At 45.7% G+C, this 18048-nt stretch overlaps 1 protein-coding gene across 1 annotated transcript in view; it reads right to left on the bottom strand.

The window, feature by feature from the left end:
* The window catches only part of FRMPD2 (FERM and PDZ domain containing 2), an 81227-nt gene that overhangs the window by 43470 nt on the left and 19709 nt on the right, over positions 1–18048 (bottom strand). Inside the window, 4 exon segments of the mRNA XM_042908089.1 lie at positions 3793–3978; positions 8942–9094; positions 15787–15925; positions 16568–16718. Of these exon segments, the coding sequence (XP_042764023.1) occupies positions 3793–3978; positions 8942–9094; positions 15787–15925; positions 16568–16718 (629 nt within the window).

Below are 18048 nucleotides of genomic sequence, written 5' to 3' on the forward strand. Positions count from 1 at the left end.
AAAATCTAATACCTACTCCTTGACAAATCTGAAAAGAGAGAATCATCCACCTCCACACACACACGTTTCTTTCAACTCATAAACTCTTGGCAAGACTCTCCTTTTAGACACTAATGCTTTAAGGTATTACACACCACAAAGAGTGGAATTTCCTGTCAGAAAGCTGCAAACAATCTTGACTTTAGTAGTCTGGATTTTTTTTTTTCCATGTTGATAACGTCATTTAATGAGACACGCACATCCGCGAGCAAACTTTCACACAGGCGAGCTGCTCTGTGAACAAGGTGATGTAAAACTTGAATCTCAGAGTTTTCCGTACAAACAAGAAAAACGTATTTACACCCCTGTCGTTGCGGCACAAACACACTCGGTGCTTCCATAACATCACGTCCGCTTCAAAGCATGGTTTTACCATTTTGCCATTGGAGCTAATGAAGTCAAGGGTCCTGGAGGGGCTCTGGCCAAGTCTTCACGTGTTCTTGCAAAGCGTGGAAAGCGAGCTTTGAAATGTTCAGAGCCAGAGGCCAGTCTGACAGAAATCTTCAGTTGTAAGAAATGAAAAACTGTAGTTTAATTCTTAAAAACACCCCTATCAACTGGCATTTCCATCCGATCAGGGATATGCTTTATAACTGTATATACTGCACTCTCAATACATCACATGATATTTTTCCTTTATGGATAGGAATCACATGAAATAGAATTTACTAGATTCCCTTCACTTGTTGCACAGAAGCCCACAGCGGCACTGCAAAGAGCAAGTGCATCTCTGCAAAGCTGCATGTTTCATGCATCTTACCAATAATAAAAATAACTTTCAGCCAGCCATGCTAGAAGAACGTCTGAATTATATTTCTATTGCCTCTAGATAAAATACTACAGAAGTGCCATGACATGGAAACATAATCAGAGCACATGCCACCAACATTTGAAAGAAGAAAGAAATTATAGCTCATCAGGGAGTTCATTAATAAAAGTAGTACTTTTTGGCTTCATAGTTTTGTAGTATTTGTTCACTTCTTTAAATTCACAAGCTTTGGTGATTTCTTTTCTCACTCCAAATGAATATTCACTTTCATTTCATAGTTTGTACTCAGAACTTCGTTTTCTTTTTTCTTTTTTTTTAATGTTTATTTTCCTTTTTTGAGAGAGAGAGAGAGCATAAGCATGAGTGGGGGAGGGTCAGAGAGCGAGAGGGGGAGAGAGAATCCCAAGTCCCCAACACGGGGCTCAAACCCACAAACTGTGAGAGATGACCTGAGCTGAAACCAAGAATCAGACCCTTAACCAACTGAGTCACCTAGGAGCCCAAAAAGGACACACTACATACAGAGAACAACATTTTCTTTTTTAAGGAGAGAGAGAGAGAGAGAGAGAGAGAGAGAGAGAGACTCCCAAGTAGGCTCCACCCTCAGCACGGAGTCAACTCAGGGTTCCATCTCACAACCTGAGACCATGACCTGAGCCAAAATCAAGAGTTGGAGGCTCAACTGACTGAGCCACTGTATTCTTTTTCTTAAAGAGAGCCCTACAAAGCCTGTATCCTCTCCTGCCCTCATGCATTTCTCTTCAAGCATTTTAACTACTGCTAATCACCGAGAACAGTTGCTAACTCGGGGAGGTTCATCATTCTACAACCAACACTTTCTCAACTGAATAATCTGAATTGATGTTGTCTCTGTCACAGACAGGCTGCCAACACACCTATAAATCACAGTCTTTGAAAATGACGTCTTTTTCTATCTCGATTGCTACTTCCCTGCAGGCTGGAAAGATGAATGGTCTGCAATTATTTGAAGTATCTTGGCTTTTGCTATTAGGCAAATCTCAAACCAGCTGCTGGAGCTCACTCCTGTATTGTTCATAGAGTTCCCCGTTTTCTGTGCAAGATGCCTAATTTGTGGCAAGCAATTGGTGACATTATTTCATGGGATGACTTTTCCACAAAAAAGACATTCATGCTGAGGAAGAGGATGATCATCAGGGCATGGAAATCCTAATTAGTGGCAAGGTTGTTTTGTTTTGTTTTGCTTTGCTTTGCTTTGCTTTGTTTTATTATTTTAAGCTACTAAGTTTGTCTTGTAAGCCTGATGACTTTCCAGCTTTAATCAAGAAATTGTCCCTGGCCATGGGAAAATGAGTATCTATAAACATTAAAACAACTTAAATATAAAGCATTTACTTAAAGGGATTGTTCAACTTTATAATGTCAAATTTCTACTTTTCAAAATTATATTTTAGGTTATCTGTCTTTTTACAGATGTTTTAAAACAAATTTCTTTGAAAATTTTGAATTAACCATGACCTAAAGAAAATAAGAAGCAATGCAATAGTATAGAATTAATTTAATCATTAAAATTCCTCAAATAATCTTTCAATTGAATTAAAGTAAGTCGAATCATTAAAATTATTTTAAAAATTACAAATATAAATGTTGTTTACTTTTAGATATGGTCAAAAATATTTGGGAAAAAGTCAATTTCCTGATAGTGTATTATAAGCCACTTTAATGAACTCAATTAAATTCTGTTCAGGTATTACTTTTCGATATAAGCTTTTTTTCTAAAGACAAACAATTTTTTTCAGACAGAGAAAGAGTGCATGCACACGCAAGTGGGGAGGAGCAGAAGGGGAGAGGGAGAGAGAGAGGGGATCTTAAGCAGGATCCACACTCAGCACAGAGTCCTATGCGGGGCTCCATCCCACGACCCTGGGATCACAACCTGAGCTGAAATCAAGAGTCATATAGATGCTCAACCAACAGAGCCACCCAGGTGTCCCAAGACAAACAATAATTTATCATTAAATACTATCAAGAGTGGTATTTGAACAATATGTTATCTTCAATGGCCAAGATGGAAGAAACAATTAGGTTCCACTTAGGAAAAGCTAACATCAGATTGCTGATTATTAAAACAGCAATCTAATCAGTAGGAAAATTCTTAAAACCCTAAAAGAAAATTAAATGGAAAGAAAAAGCTAATTTTTTGCATGGGCCAAAAGACAAAGAACTTCACATTTGATAACGAAATCATCGCTAAAGTAATGGCATACTGGCTTCAGTGACCCACAGGACAGGCAGGTAGATTAGGGACCAGAACACTCTCATGTGGGGACACACATAATGCTTTGGGTGGCAGATTTATTGTAACTAAATTCAGGAAGTATACAAATACTCATGCAAATGGCGTTGAAATACAGTTTCAAACATTATACATTTAACAGGGATTTTTTGTTTCTAAAAAAAAAATGCTCTTCAATTTTCAATGGGCATCAAAGGTTTGCAGTCCCCAGTGTCCTGTAGCACACCTGTAGTTCACAGGAGACAGGCCAGATGCCTCAGCATGCTGCGTGCAGGGGAAAATTTGAAACACAAGGAAAATGTTTCAAAACCTTGCAGATTTCACCCTGCCTACAGCAGACTCTCCCCTCCCATCTTCCACCACCAACCTTGCTCTCAACATCAGTGGATTCCCCAAATTAAGAGATCTCTACACAGAGGAAGGGCGTAGTAGCTCTTTTGGCTGATGGCTGATGGCTGATGGCTGATGGCTGATGGGGGTATAGAGGGACTGGGCAAGACATGGTGGGGAGAAATAGCCCCCTGAGAACTCTCCAGGCCCCCGGTAGGCTTCTTCCAAATGTGCCACAGTACCTCGGAGTACTGGTTAGTACTGGTTAGACAGGCTGTGAGCTTATCTGGTCGGAAGATGATCACAGGACCCCACTGCTCCTTTAAAGGGGCAACAGATCAAAGGAAATTGAAACCTTTATCAACTGAGTGATACTCACACAAGTAGAAATCTTGCCAATTTCTCTCCACTGAAAGCGTAAAGTTGCAATTCTGCTGTTGTTTTTCACTTCGTACACTATGATGCCCTTGGCACAGATCCCCAAGGCCATCTCCCTTTCTCGTGTCATCTTCTCTGGGAGGACTCGGTGAACCAGCACACCATATTCTGGGAGTTTCTGAGTGACCTACAGCAAGAAAAAGGCCAGTTAAGAAGAGACAAGTCACACTAATCCAAAATAATGGACTCCAAACCAGTTCAAGAAAAACATTTTAACAGATGCCTTGAAAAAATTTTAAAAAGAGTAGAATTGCAAACTGAGTTTAGGAAACACTGAGTCAAACAGATCTCCTTACTACAAAATTTCTCACCTCTAATATGATAGCATTTCCTATCTTATTAACCCTAGGAATCCTTTTTTCATGGAGTACCTAAAACAAAACACTTGGAACACGTTATTATGAAAATGATACAACAGAGTAATAATATTCTGAGCAAGTTTTTAGAATGCAGACTCTTCTAGGTCACCTCAAGGTAAAGGATTCCTTTTCATAATTGTGTCCACCAAAGCCTATTGCAATATTATCTCGTACAAACCCTTCATTTTATAGATTTTTACAGAAAAACTGAGTCCCGGGCACAGAAAGCAAACTTCCAGGTGGCTAGCATCACTGTTAAAGCAAGATAAGCCATGAACATCCTGCAGAAAAAATGATCACTGGAATTTCTCACCATGTGGCAGTGCCTTGGCCAGGTCCCTATAGCCCAAGGTCTGTCCTCCGTTTACCAGGTCAGGAGACTGAATTTTGTCAGAGCCCTGAGGGTCAATCAGAGATGGGGACTGCATCAGGCCCACCAAACTCTTAAGAGTTCGGGGTATAAATCTGATGCAAATGTTTTTATGTCTGATTGGTAATCACCTCTCTATCCTGGGGTCTACCACCTTCGTCTTCTCCTGAAAGATTCCAGTCCTCATCAGAAGGCTGATGCACCGGGACTCACAGCAGGGACTTCTTGCTCCGGGAATTGGAAACCCTCTCAGAAGGGTTTCATTGGTGAGATCTGGTATCCCATCCCTACCCTGCAAAAGAGAGCAGTCTGCCCTGGCCAATTTCTCCCACTGCCACACGGGATAACAAAAATAGAGAGAAATTACAACTTCTGAGGGCTCCTTTCTCAGGATCCTTGCTGTATTTTTTATTTCTGTTAATAATCTCTGCAGATAGGGGCACCTGGGTGGCTCAGTTGGTTGAGCTCCTGACTCTTGATTTGGGCTCAGGTCATGATCCCAGGGTTGTGGGATCGAGCCCTGTGTCAGGCTCCACACTAAGTGTGCAGCCTGCTTAAGATTCCCTCTCTCTCGCTCTCTCTCTCTCTCTCTCTGCCTCCCCTGCTCACATGCACTATCTCTCTTATAAATAATAAAATAAAATAATAAAAAATAAATAATCTCTTCAGACAGGTTCTGCTGCCTGCAGAGCCTACAGCTCTTCACATGACCTTGATTAAGTTTCTGGGCCCTGAGCCTGCTTGTTTTAACTTTGGAGACACTGTTCATCACCATCATTGTCATCAGCAGTAGCATCCAAAACACCATCTATTGAACATTGGGGCTGAAATATCCAATGGCCAGGCTAGGCATGCGCTTAAGATACTAGAGTCATCCCAAACCAATACGATAAAATTCTTTTAAATAATTTGATGTGATATTTCTAAAAAAGTGTAAAGCCTTAAAATGGTCTTTACTAGAATAAAGAGGCCTTTGCTAGACTTGCCTACATTTTGAAATTGTTTAGTATTTAATTTTATTTTTTAAAGGACGTGATCCTCAAGTACTTAGAGGGACAAAATTTTTAAGTGGTGAAGCGCTATCCTAAACGTTTCCCCTGGATGACGTCACTTAGTCTTCACGTTAACCTTCACAACGATGACAACAGACAGGTGTAGCTATCTCTTTTCAAATCAGAAACCAGAGATACACTTCGGAGTCACAAATGGAAGTACTAGTCTGATTCCTTCCGCAACTCCACTCTTCACAACTAAAATTCAGAGTTTCTGTAAAGTTTGGAAACATGGGTGCATATGTGTAAGATCCTCGGGGGCGTTTTCAATCTGTAAAAAATAATGTTCTCTATGTCTCCATGCTCTACTAGGGAATTTTCTGTAGTGCCTCTCCTGGTCATTCCATGTTGCAGTTGCCGATTGCCCTCAGAGGGTCACTGTATTTCCAGGTGCTTAAAGGCATCTCACTATTTTCTCCTGCCCCCTATAGCAGCAGCCAGGTTTAGACCGGACCCAGGCTCTCCTGGCTCCCAGCCTATATAGCACCCTTGCTGTACTGAAAACTGTTGAAACAAACAGACTTGTCCATCAAGAAATTCATAACAACTCATGATCCTTTGACCCTGTAATTCCATTCCTGGGGATCCGTCCTAAGAAAATATACTGCATAATTAAGACAAACCCTTCTCATGGTTGGTGTCGACTAGCGAGGTTGGGTTGGGGGACCAGCTGCCAGAGATAAATATTTCCTAAAGGCAATACTACTTTAAAAGGGATCATTAGGCAGCCTTTAGAAAGGATATTTACAAAGCATTTGTAATTATCTGGGGAACGCACATGTTAAAGTGGGGTAAAACACAGGATACAGCCAGTATGATTTCAACTGCTAAAAAAAAAAGTAAGAAAGAAAAGAAAAGAAAATGTCTTAATAGAATATCGAAACCCCTAGTTAGGTGGGAAAAAATGGTTCCATGGCTGAAGAAGTCTGGAAAACATTGAGTAAACTTTGAACAGGTTGTTCTGGGATTAATATGCTAATGTAGTTGTGAATCTTCCAGAGTATGTTATTCAGCGTTACCCAAACTGGATTTCTGCCAAGTCTTCTAGTGTGAGATGATGAACTAGCAGAATTAGTCATCGGTGAACTGGAGGCCAAGAGGCACCATCTGATAATAGAAAAGAGGAGCCACGAGGAACTGTAATTAAATAATCCAGTGACTGTTCGTGAAGTAACTGGGCTCTGTGATGGGCTCTGAGAATTCAGGGCCCTGACATTTACAGCCTAGTAGAGGGGACAAGAAAAGTATAGAAAGGACTAAAACGTAGAGTGTCTTAGTAATATTTGTCAACAACGTTTACAACGTTCATAACCTGAGACCTGGTAACTCCACTCATGAGATTCTATCCCTAAGAAATTAAGCACCAATGCAGCTAAAGATTTACGTAGAAAAAGTGCTAATCTCAGTATTGTTTAAGATAGTCCCCTATTAAAAACAATTTATGTGCCAAACACCAGAGTATTGAGAAAAAATTTAGGGTACACCGTGTGCTGATTTAAAATAAAGTTTCAAAATGTTGGTGAGAGGCAATTATAAAAATACACAAAACTGCATATATAATATAAACCCAATTTTAAATGTGTATGTGTATACACAGTGTGAACGCACAGAACAAAGAATTAATGCAACAAAATATAACTGTGCTGTCTCCACAGAATTCCGAGCAAATTGTTACTTTTATCATTATGGGGGTGGGGGGATTTTGCTTAACAAACACTCACCCAAAAGAGAAGGGTCGCAAAGTGCTCTGGGGGTCACAAAGCCCTCTCGTGTGGGTGTCTCACGCCCCAGGGCTGGCACACAGCCTTAGCAAGCCCAACCAGCCACCACGGGGAACTAAAAGCCAGTATTCCTCAACACAGATAAGATGGCATGCGAATGAAGCCAAATCTATTCGCTGTTTTCCAGCAATGACTGAGGCAAAGTCTTCCTGTATTTCTGCTTATGAGATGGTGGCTTCCTTCACAATCAATTTCCATCAATCAACCAGGAGAGGGAGGGACACAGAGCCAGGCAAACAAAGCTGGAGCCTCGGGAGGGGGGATCAGGTGGGCATTCTCGGTCCTACAGGGGCCCCCGCAGGCCCTAGCCCTTGGCTCCCCCCCTGGTTCTGTGGTTCTGTGGTTCTGTGGCCACCCTCCATCAGATGTGCACTGATGGCTTTGAGGTGCGCACTTGTCCCTCATCAAAGGAAGGCCGCATCCTCTTACAAGCAGCATGCACGAATGCTGGGTTATAGAAAGCGGTGAGTGCCTTGCCATCAGGGCGTTTCAGATGAAGTGCTTGTGGACTCACATGTGCAAGGTGTTGCAGACAGTCTATTAAATGACACCAAAAAGAAAAGGCCAGATCTCCCCTGGGCAGGTCTGCTTTCCAATGCCCATCTCTATTAAAGGCAAAAAATAAGATAAAAATAAACCATGGACATGTTTCTATCCATCTTGAGAGACTTTTGCACAGAGAAATGTATAAATTCGGAGCTTCTTTTGAAACAGCTCCTCAGCTGCAAAGGCCAGCCAAGCGTCCTGCCCTGGGGAAGCCAGGCTGGAGGGGGTGGGGGCTCCCATGTGCTCCCCTTCCAGCTCCATCTGCCCCCAGCAAAGCACCCCTCCCTCCTCTCCTGACACATTGTTATTGTTTTCATCAGATAGCACACTATGCAAGTCTCTGGGTCCCTGTCTTTCCTCCCCAGGAGATGTAGAACTCCCTGGCGGGCAGGGAGCAGGTTCTCTGTCTCCATTCCATGCAGCCCTCGGCCCAGAGCTGGTATGTTGTGGAGTGTACAAAGGCTATCCATCCTAGGCTCTGTGTGTACCACAGATATCAGGGACCGGAATGCCACTGCTTTTGCTTGAGGGCTGAAGAGGGTGTGGACCAGAGCCATACCCATATGCACGGACCACACCATCTGTGCTGTGCGGAGGACAGTTGCCTGGAAGGCCGGAAACCAGAGGTCTTCCCATGGCTTTGCTTTTGGCTCATACCCCAGTTTTGTACTTGAGTGTTCTCCCGTATGTCTCTGTGAGAAAAGTGACTGTGAACTCCGTGATTAAAGAAAGGCCCTACCATCCCCACCCCAGCCCACTAAATTTGGGGGGATCATTTCCAATATGCCACCTGTTCCCAGAACAGTCTCCTTGCCCTGCAGGATGTTAGAGCTTCCTTCCTCCCAGTCTCAAGTCCCTCACTCATACCTCCTTGTGGGTCTAAGCACATCCAATCCCCCAGAGAAAGCTCCGGGGGGGGGGGGGGGGCTGGCTGCATTCCCTTAAACACCAACACCCCCTCTCAAGAATACAGAGCTCTTACCCTCAAGAACTCCAGCTCGGCATCCTCTCCCCAGAGCACAGGACTGAGACGGTGCATCTCCGAGACTTCAACTTGCAACCGGAGAGCAGTCATCCTCTCAATTAGACTCGCTGGGATGTAATCTTCAACTCGAAAATAAGCTTTACTCTCTATCTGCTGGAAAGATGCAGGAAAAAAAAGGGGGGGGGCATAGTCAAGGTGCCTTTTATGGAACTCTGAGCACAGCAAAAGCCTCTGCAACCCAAACTCCAGTTAGGGCGCCAGGGCAAGGATGCTCCCTTGAAGTGCCCACCAAGGGTAACATTTTACACTGTATCAGAAGTTGGCCCAAACCATATGACATGAATAGAAGGGAGAGAAGAAAGGAGCCACCTGTTTTTGAGACCTTCTGTATGCCAGGTGGTCCTCAGAACACATTAGCTTTTTCCATCCCACAGTAATCCTGTGAGGATATTTCTATTGCCACTGGCAGGATGAACAAAATGAACAAGGAAGGAAGTCATTCAACAGGGCCGAGATCACACCACTTAGTGACAGAAACAGGATTCGGTCATCCAAAGCTCTCACACCCTCCCCGATGCCACACCACTTCCCAAAAGTCACAGCAAAACCCTAGCCCCAAAACTTTGTTCCTTTTTATGCATTTAGCATTTCCGGTCTGCATATGCTCTTAGTACACTGTCACATTCTCACAAAGGAGGTCTTGCCTATGCCGGCATCTCACCACGAGGGGATCAAGATGTTGTCTCCTGAACAAGAGATCTGAGAGCCCCACCTTACCCCAAGCCTGAACCTCCATCCAGTCTTTAGGGAACCTGAGGCTGCCACCCTACAGTGAGCAGCTAGGAGATCAGCATCACTCGCCGTCTGATGCAGGGTTCCCTGATAAAGACTCTGGGGCAGAGAGGTATGCAGAAGTTTTGGAGGCGTAATCTCAGCTCAGGTCATGATCTCACAGTTCGTGAGCTCGAGCCCCACATTGGGTTCTGTGCTGATGGCATGGAGCCTGCTTGGGATTCTGTCTCTTCCTCTCTCTGCCCCTGCCCCGCTTTCTCACGCATGCACATGCTCTCTCTCTCTCCCTCTCTCTCTCTCTCCCTCTCTCAAAATAAATAAGCAAACTTAAAAAAAAAAAAGTTTTGGAGGGGTGGTCTTAGGGTCCACTATAAGGAATGAGGAAGACAGAACTTTCAGAGGAAGCTGAAATTGCCCTTATATTCCTGAATCAGCATGTCCTGGTCTTAGACAGCCCCTCCCAGCTTAAACTTGGCCAAGTCATTTCCCCATAGCTGAGGATAATTACCCATGAGAAAGGCAGCTGGGAACTGGGAGGATCTTGCCTTCTCAGGGCTGGTGATGGGCAGGTCGGTCTGGTGAGGGGATCTGAAGGGAAGCATCCCCATTTCCTGGTATGGCACAGACCTATCCCCATGTGGCCATGGACTAAGAATCCTCAACTGAGAGCTAGCCCATGCCAGTCTTGAGCTAAGCTCAGACACAAATGGAAAGAAATTGCTCAGCAATCTGCTGCATAAAAAAGCATTCAGAATGCTATTAGCATGGCCAAAATCCAGAATACTGACAACACCAAGTGCTGGTGAGGATTTGGAGCACCAGGAACTCTCATTCGTTGCCGGTAGTAATGCAAAATGGTACAGCCACTTTAGAAGACAATTTGTCTTCCAAACATAGTCTTACCATATGATCCAGCAGTCATGTTTCTTGGTATTTACCCAAGGCAGTTGAAAATGTATGTCCACACAGAAGCCTGCACGTGGGTGTTTATAGCAATTTTATTCATAATTGCCAAAACTTGGAAGCAAAAGATGTCCTTCAGTAGGTGAAATGGATAAATAAACTATAGTACACCCAGACAACAGAATATTTTTCAGAGCTAAAAAGAAATGAGCTACCAAGCCATGAAAAGACATGCGGGGGGGGGGGGGGGGGGGGGGGGCGGGACTTAAATGCATATTAACTGAAAGAAGTCAATCTGAAAAGGCCACATGTTGTATGATTCCAACTATATGACATTCTAGAAAAGGCAAAACCATGGAGACAATAAAAAAAAGATCAGTAGTTGCCAGGGGATGGTTGGCAGGTGGGGGTGGGGGAGAAGGAAGGACAAATCTATGGAAGACAGAGCATGTTTAGGGCAGTGAAACTACTGTATGATACTCTAATTGTGAACACGTGTCATTATAAATTTGTTCAAACCCATGGAACGCGCAACACCAAGAGCGAACATGAACGTAAACAACGGATTCTGAGGGACGACGACGTGTCGATGTAGGTTCATCAACTGAAACCAATGTACCATGTCGGTGAGGGATGTTGATAATGGGGGAGGCTGTGCATGTGTGGGGGCAAAGGAAAACACGGGACATCTCAGTACCTTCCACTCAATTTTGCCATGAACCTACAAGCACTTAGGACCTTTGACCCAGCTAGGAATATGTCCAAGAGAAGAAGTCAATATGCAACTAAAAATGCCCTAGCAGAAGCATTTATTTCTATGTCATTGATCACAAAGAAAGATCGGAAGCAACAGGAACAGTAACAGCAGTAGTTACCACTTACGTGGCACTTCCGGGTGATGCCTGACAGGGGCGGGGTTGGAAAAGTGAGCAGAGGTCCAGCCCTGCTAAGGCTCCCACTGTCATCGTCGCAGATGATGACAAGGAAGGCCGCAGGAAGGCACGTCAGCAAGCAGGAAAGCGGAATGCAAATGCAGGCGGCAATGCTTACACCTGTATAACATCCCCACGTGTAATCAAAGGCTGGAAGGGGAGACACCCAGAGGAAGAGCTGTTCTGTTGCATTGATGTGATGAAGGAGATTTATTTTTATACCAACATGTCTTTGTCTTCCTTTCTAAAATGCAAATGTAATCATGTCACTTCCCTGCTTAGAATTCTGCAGTGGCTCCCAGTCTTTCACTACAGTGGTTTCCAAGTTAAATTTCTCCCCCCAGCCCTAGAACCATTTATCCAACAAGATATAAGCCCCTTAGGGGGGCACACGAGGTTTTTCCCGGATCTGGCTGGTGGTGCCGCCCAGCCTCACAGCCGCCTTAGCTAGGGCTGCAGGGAAATGCCTGCAGCCCTCTCCTCCTGCCACACCGCCGCCCCCCTCCCCCCCATGACACGGACACAGGCGCAGACCCTCCTCTCTGCGTCTCCCCAAGCACCCTCTGATGCGCCCACCGCAGTGCCTGGCTCACAGTGAAGCGAGGCCCTGGAAGTGAGTCCTGGCTGTGCTCTCACCAGCTTACCTAAGCTCACAGAGGCACAATTTTCCTCAACTGCCGATGGAAATAACACGGACTTTGCAGGGTTGACATAGGGCTTAGATGATACCAAGAGTAGAGCAGGCCCTCCATAAATTAGGACTGAGGGTGTGGGTGCCCAGATGAGTGGGTTTGTGTAATCTGTTGCCTTTACACATACAAGAGAAAAGGAAAGTGTCTGCCTTTGGGAGCCCATGTGGGGACAGCAGAGAGCGTCTTGGAACTGCTCTCGTCCACAGCAGTGAGAGAGGGCGAGGCTCCATGAATCTGGGGGAGGTGCTGGAGGTGGAGGATGGCTGATAAATGCGTATACCACGCAGGCGGTGGTAAATGCTCTGGAGAAAAATGCGGCAGGGTGAGGAATAAAGAGGGCCTTGGAAGACTCTGGACATGGCTGTCCCTTCTGAAGATCTACTGGGAAGAAAGCAAAACGAGAATGCTACGGGCTAAAAAGTGTTTTTCGAACTGCAGCTTGTAACACATTAGCGAGCTAATGGTTTATGGTTCATAACCAGCATGAACTACAATAGAATAGGAAACACCAATGTGTAACAGGTACAGAAAGGGTACATCTTATTTCCTAAACTTTTGTTTCGGTTCTGTTCTGTGTACATACCCACGTGGGTTGGGTTATAATGTCTACCTTTTTTTTCTTTTTCAAACCTGGGTCACAGCACAGAACATTTGAAAGCCACTGCTCTTGAGAACCATTTTAACTTTTGAACTGGTCCTCGCTCTTAAACCCAGCTACTGAGGCAAACAGGCACACTATCCACCCCACACTGTGTGAGGACTAAAGACACAGATCTCCACCAAGGCGTCCAGACTCTCTGGTGGTTGCAGCTTCTCCCTCTCCGACTCCAGGTGAGTTGGCCTGCTGGGATGCCATAACCGATGCCACCGGCTGGATGTCTTCAATAACCGACATTTATTCTCTCACAGCTCTGGGGGCTAGAAGTCCAAGATCAAGGTGTTGACAGGGGTGGTTTCCTCTGAGGCCTCTCTCCTTTACTTGCAAGTGCTTATCTTCTCCCTGTCTTCACCTGGTCTCTCCCCTGTGCTCCAGCATCCCTCGTGTCTCCCTGTGAGTCTTAATCTTTTCTGATAAAGACTCCAGTCAGAATGGACTAAGACCCGACCAGAAAGCCTCATTTTAATGTAATCACCCCTGTAAAGAGCCCGTCTCCAAATACAATCACATTCTTGAGGTACCAGAGGTTAAGGCTTCAACGCATAAATTTTGGAGGAACATTCCTCAGCCTATAACACAAGGCCAGACCAAAATGACCCCAGCGGACTCAGAACTTCGGCTAAACGCAGCTCCTTTGTTCACCAAGGATGTAGCATTGCCAACCGCTAAGTGCTCACTGGTAGGTAGACATATTTTTAGCCATGTGCAACCATTTCCTCTCTTTCTGGAAATGGGAACCATCCTTCCTTCCCCTCAGTCCGTGTATTTGCATAGTGTGAACTCTACCCTGGTTCTCGGGGTGGCCATGTAACTCAAGTCTAACTAATCAGAGCATGGCATCTCCCTGCACAGTGACTGGCTTGAGTAGGCATATGACCCCATCAGAACCAATGAGACAGAACTGTAGGATCTCCATGGCATTACTGAGAGAAGAAGAGAGAAAGAGAGAGAGAGACAGACCCTCCCTTTGGTGCCAGGCTGCAACCTGGAGGGTAGAATCCGGAAGCCACCGAAGGCAAAACTGAAAGAGGAGAGCACGGCCCAGAGATACAGAAGCCCAAGTCCTGTTGATGTCATTTGAATCCCTGAGCCCAGCAAGCCCTAGGCATGGTTAGGACCCCAGGCCTGGAGGCTAAAAAGAGATAGGAAGAAGCTACCAGGTAAGCAGTAAAAGGACTAGAAGCCTGTCATAAGGGTAGGCAGGACCTGAACACTTGAGTCTTGCAAACCAGTAAATTACACGTTTCATTCAAGCCAATCTGAGCTTGATTTTCTGTCACTTGCTATCAAGAGAGTGCTGAATCATCCCTTCTTCTGGCCAAGGGGTGTGGAGGAGATGTCAAAAAGGACCAAGGACCAGAGTGGGGTTCCTTCTACCTATGGGGAGGCCAGGAAAGTTGTGAGGTTGGGGTTGGCTTTGGAGGGTACATGAGGTGGGGATGGGTGTACAGATACTTTCCGGAAAGCAGTCAAAGGCCCCGGGGAACAGGGATTAAGCCTTTTACATTTTTCCCTTTGAGCAGTGGATTCTTCCTTCACGCAGTTCTCAGGTTCTCTCTTGAGCGTAGCTTCTCCAAGGTAAGCACTTCCTAGAGGCACCCAGCTTATGTCACATAATGATGGCAATACCATCCAAGAGAGAGCCCAGTGGGCTGGTGGGGAGCCCACCTTGCTTGCTCACTTTTCCCTCTCCATTTCTACCGACACAGCCAGAGATGGCCTCCACAACTGCATGCCACGTCACACTGCTGGGTCGCATGACTCAGTCTCAGTTGAGGTCTGTGGCCAAGCCCCTTTCCCCTCATCTGGAACACGGGTAGGGGCTTCCTGAACCCAGAGCAAAGTTGCACTGCTCTCTGTCACAGCTTACCTGGCTGGTCCCTCCTTCCTGTCTTGTGTCCCCACTTTGAATCCTAAATAAGGAAGTAAATCGCTTAACATCATCCCTCCTTGCTGTGATGCATCTGCAAATTAAATAGCCAGTAGCCTCTACTAACTCCCTGAGTACTGTAATACGAGACCATCATAGGCAAAATCAGTCAAAGGAATATATGTGTGATTCTGCTGCAAGGACAAGGGTTTGGCCAAAAAGAGTAAAGCTCTGAGAAGCAATGTTTCCAGCAGAATCAGCACTGGCCTTGGAGTCAGACACACCTAAGCTCAAATTTAGACTTTACCATTTTCTAGCAAATGAGTCTCAGACTGTTCTTCTAGAAAATGTGAGTAATACAATGTTGCTATGAGGATCGAGTGAGTTAACACTGTGGGAAAAGTCTAGGTCAACGGTAGGTACAGAGTGATCTCTTAATAAAGGTTGTCTTTTCCTGTTGGTGACGATGAAGGGGATGGGAACTCAATAAATTAGCAAATTATTATTTTTAGGAGAAACCTCAAATTAGAAGTACATTACAATGTAGACACTTGACTTGTCCATCTTTGTACCCCCAAAACCCAGCAAAGCACTCAGTGAAAGCTTGTTGGATGGATGGATGCATGCATGCATGCGTGGATATATGGATGCATGGATGGATGAATGGATGTATGGATGGGTGGATGGATGGATGGATGGGTGGATGGATGGATGGATGGACACATGATTGGATGCATGGATGGATATATGGGTGCATCGATGGATGAATGGATGCGTGGATGGGTGGATGGATAGATGGATAAATGGATGGATGGATGCATGCATGCATGCATGCATGGACGCATGCATGCATGGGTGAGTGGATGGATCCCATTTACCTCAGTCTCAGTGGTAGAGGCTGAAAACTTCTCAAAGTCTCAGTCTCCACATTTCTAACAGTTCCCATAACTGCTTCTCCAAGGACCCCACCACAGGCCCCAGGTTTCCACCCTCACCTCCTCGGGGTAGTTGCCAAACTCAGCCTGTAAGGCAAGGACCGCCAGCTGCAGCAGCGTCTCATCATTGCAGTACAGCTTCTCCTCCAGGATGTCTTTCCGAAGCTGCAGATAAAATTGGTGCCTTGCATGGCTGTTCCTGGAAAAGAGACGCGGGAATAAGGGTCACTGGAATGCTGAGGGGGGGAAAGAACACTAAAACCAGAGGGTTTTCTCAGTCTGGGAAGCAGGGCAAGGAGAAAAGATGGGGCACAAGCTAAAAGAACCCAGAGGGCGATGCCAGCAAGATGAGTGTGGTCTCCTTTACCCACATCATGCCTCCTGCCACAAGTTGAGGGCTACTGTGTGCCAAGCACTTGACACAACACCCACGGAGATGTTTGTTGCCGTGGTCCAAGTGAGAAAACTGACGCTCAGATGTTGTTTTCAGGAAGCAAAGGAATAAAGAGGCAATTACCCAACTCCGAAGCCACACATAACCCCTTCCTCCAACCCTCATCTGCAGCTCGGGGAAGGTCATTTTGGGGTCAAGGGAGAACTTTGGCTTTGAGTGGACCACGTTTGAAACAAAAGGGCAAGTTCTCATTTTGACTGGGACCCAAATGCTGATTTCCCCCTGTTCTGTCATATTGGAATCTAACCAGCAAGATCGACCACGATGACTGTTGTTATTTATGCGTAATTTGCCATTCACCAAGCACTTGTCACCCATTATCTCTAACATCAGCCAGCACATACACAGGTCCCTGAAGGAACAAATGAAAAATTTTGGAGCACTCACTGGAGCTGTGCACAGCAACTGACAAAGAACTTTATCCTCAGAAAGAGTGTGAAGGTATTCGAGGAGGCCTTCTTCTGGGGCTGCTCACTCCAGCCTTCGGGGGCTATTTTGCACAGCCTGGTTTCATCGTCCAAGAAAAAGAACTCTTTGTCTGAAACAGAGAGGGAAGGGCAGTCAGACAGACTCCACCCCTTCACACCCACAGCCCTGAGCTCTGCCCAGAAGGGTCAAACAGGAGAAAAGCAAGTCATCTGGACACCTGCTGCCACAGGACCTTTGCTGGGTCTGTGGAGGGGCCAGGAGTCAGAAACAGAGAGGAGAGAGTCAAAGAGGAACTCAGGCCAAGAGGAGAAATGTGATTATTTATCTCAGAGAAGAAATCACTTAATAATTGCCTTCCAGCTATTTATCTATAGAGATAAAGTCAAAAACAAAGAAATGACTATTTATTCTGCTCTTTGCCATGGGCCAGGCCCTCTGCCCCAACTGGACCATTCTTAAACTTCCCCAGCCATGGGCATGAAATGGACTGCATGTCTGTATCTCCCCAAAGTTCTTACCCCCAATGTAATGGGGGAATGGGGAGCCTCTGGAAGGTAATTAGGTTTATCATGGGGCCTCCATGATGGGATTAGTGTAATAAAAGGAAGAGACCAGGGCTCACTTTCTCTGCCATGTAAGGACACCATGAGAAGGTGGCCATCTGCAAGCCAGGAGCAGAACCCCAAACCCGACAAAGCTCAAACCCTGATCTTGGACTTGTTAGTCTCCAGAACTGTGAGAAATAAAGATCTGTTGTTTAATCTCCCCAGTCTATGGTATTTTGTTCTAGCAGCCCCAGCAAACTGACCGGGCTTAAGTGGAGTCATCTTTGCCTTCTGACCTGAATGTTGCCAGCTTGGAAACTCCACTCCAAGCTCAGGACTTCAACCCCTGCTGAGTTTGTCCCCCAACACTGCCAGGAGGGACGGTGAATCAGCCCCAGCCACTGCAGGCACTGCCTCCTCACCTCTGCTCTCTTCACTTGAAGCCTGACCCCCTCCCCCACTCCTTCTGGGACCCCCACAGGCCTGCCCCAGCCCTGCTCTGCCCACACCCTTCTCCATGCGTCAGTCTCTCAGCCCAGAGGCACACCACAGCAGGTTCGTCGGGCACAGGAGTTCTGCCAAGTTTTGGAAGGCAGACCCTTTAAGTGGATAACCAGCCCTTTCTCTCAAAAGCTGCGTGTGCTGGAGAAAGGAAGGTCTCCAGAGAAGATAAAATAGCATTCACCACACGGCGCCCAGACCCCTGCCCCCTCTGCCCTCAGCCCTTGCTCCTGAATCTGACCACTCACACCAACTCACCCTTCCCTTGGGGCCACTTCTCCCCAGTTGATACACAGGTGTCCATTACTGTTTGGCTAGCAAACCCTCCCAGTGGGTTTATTTCCAAGCCCCACACTGGGGACTTTTGAGCATTTTACTCAGAACATCCCAGTT

This window comes from Panthera leo, chromosome D2 (assembly GCF_018350215.1).
Source record: "Panthera leo isolate Ple1 chromosome D2, P.leo_Ple1_pat1.1, whole genome shotgun sequence".
Taxonomy (NCBI): domain Eukaryota; kingdom Metazoa; phylum Chordata; class Mammalia; order Carnivora; family Felidae; genus Panthera; species Panthera leo.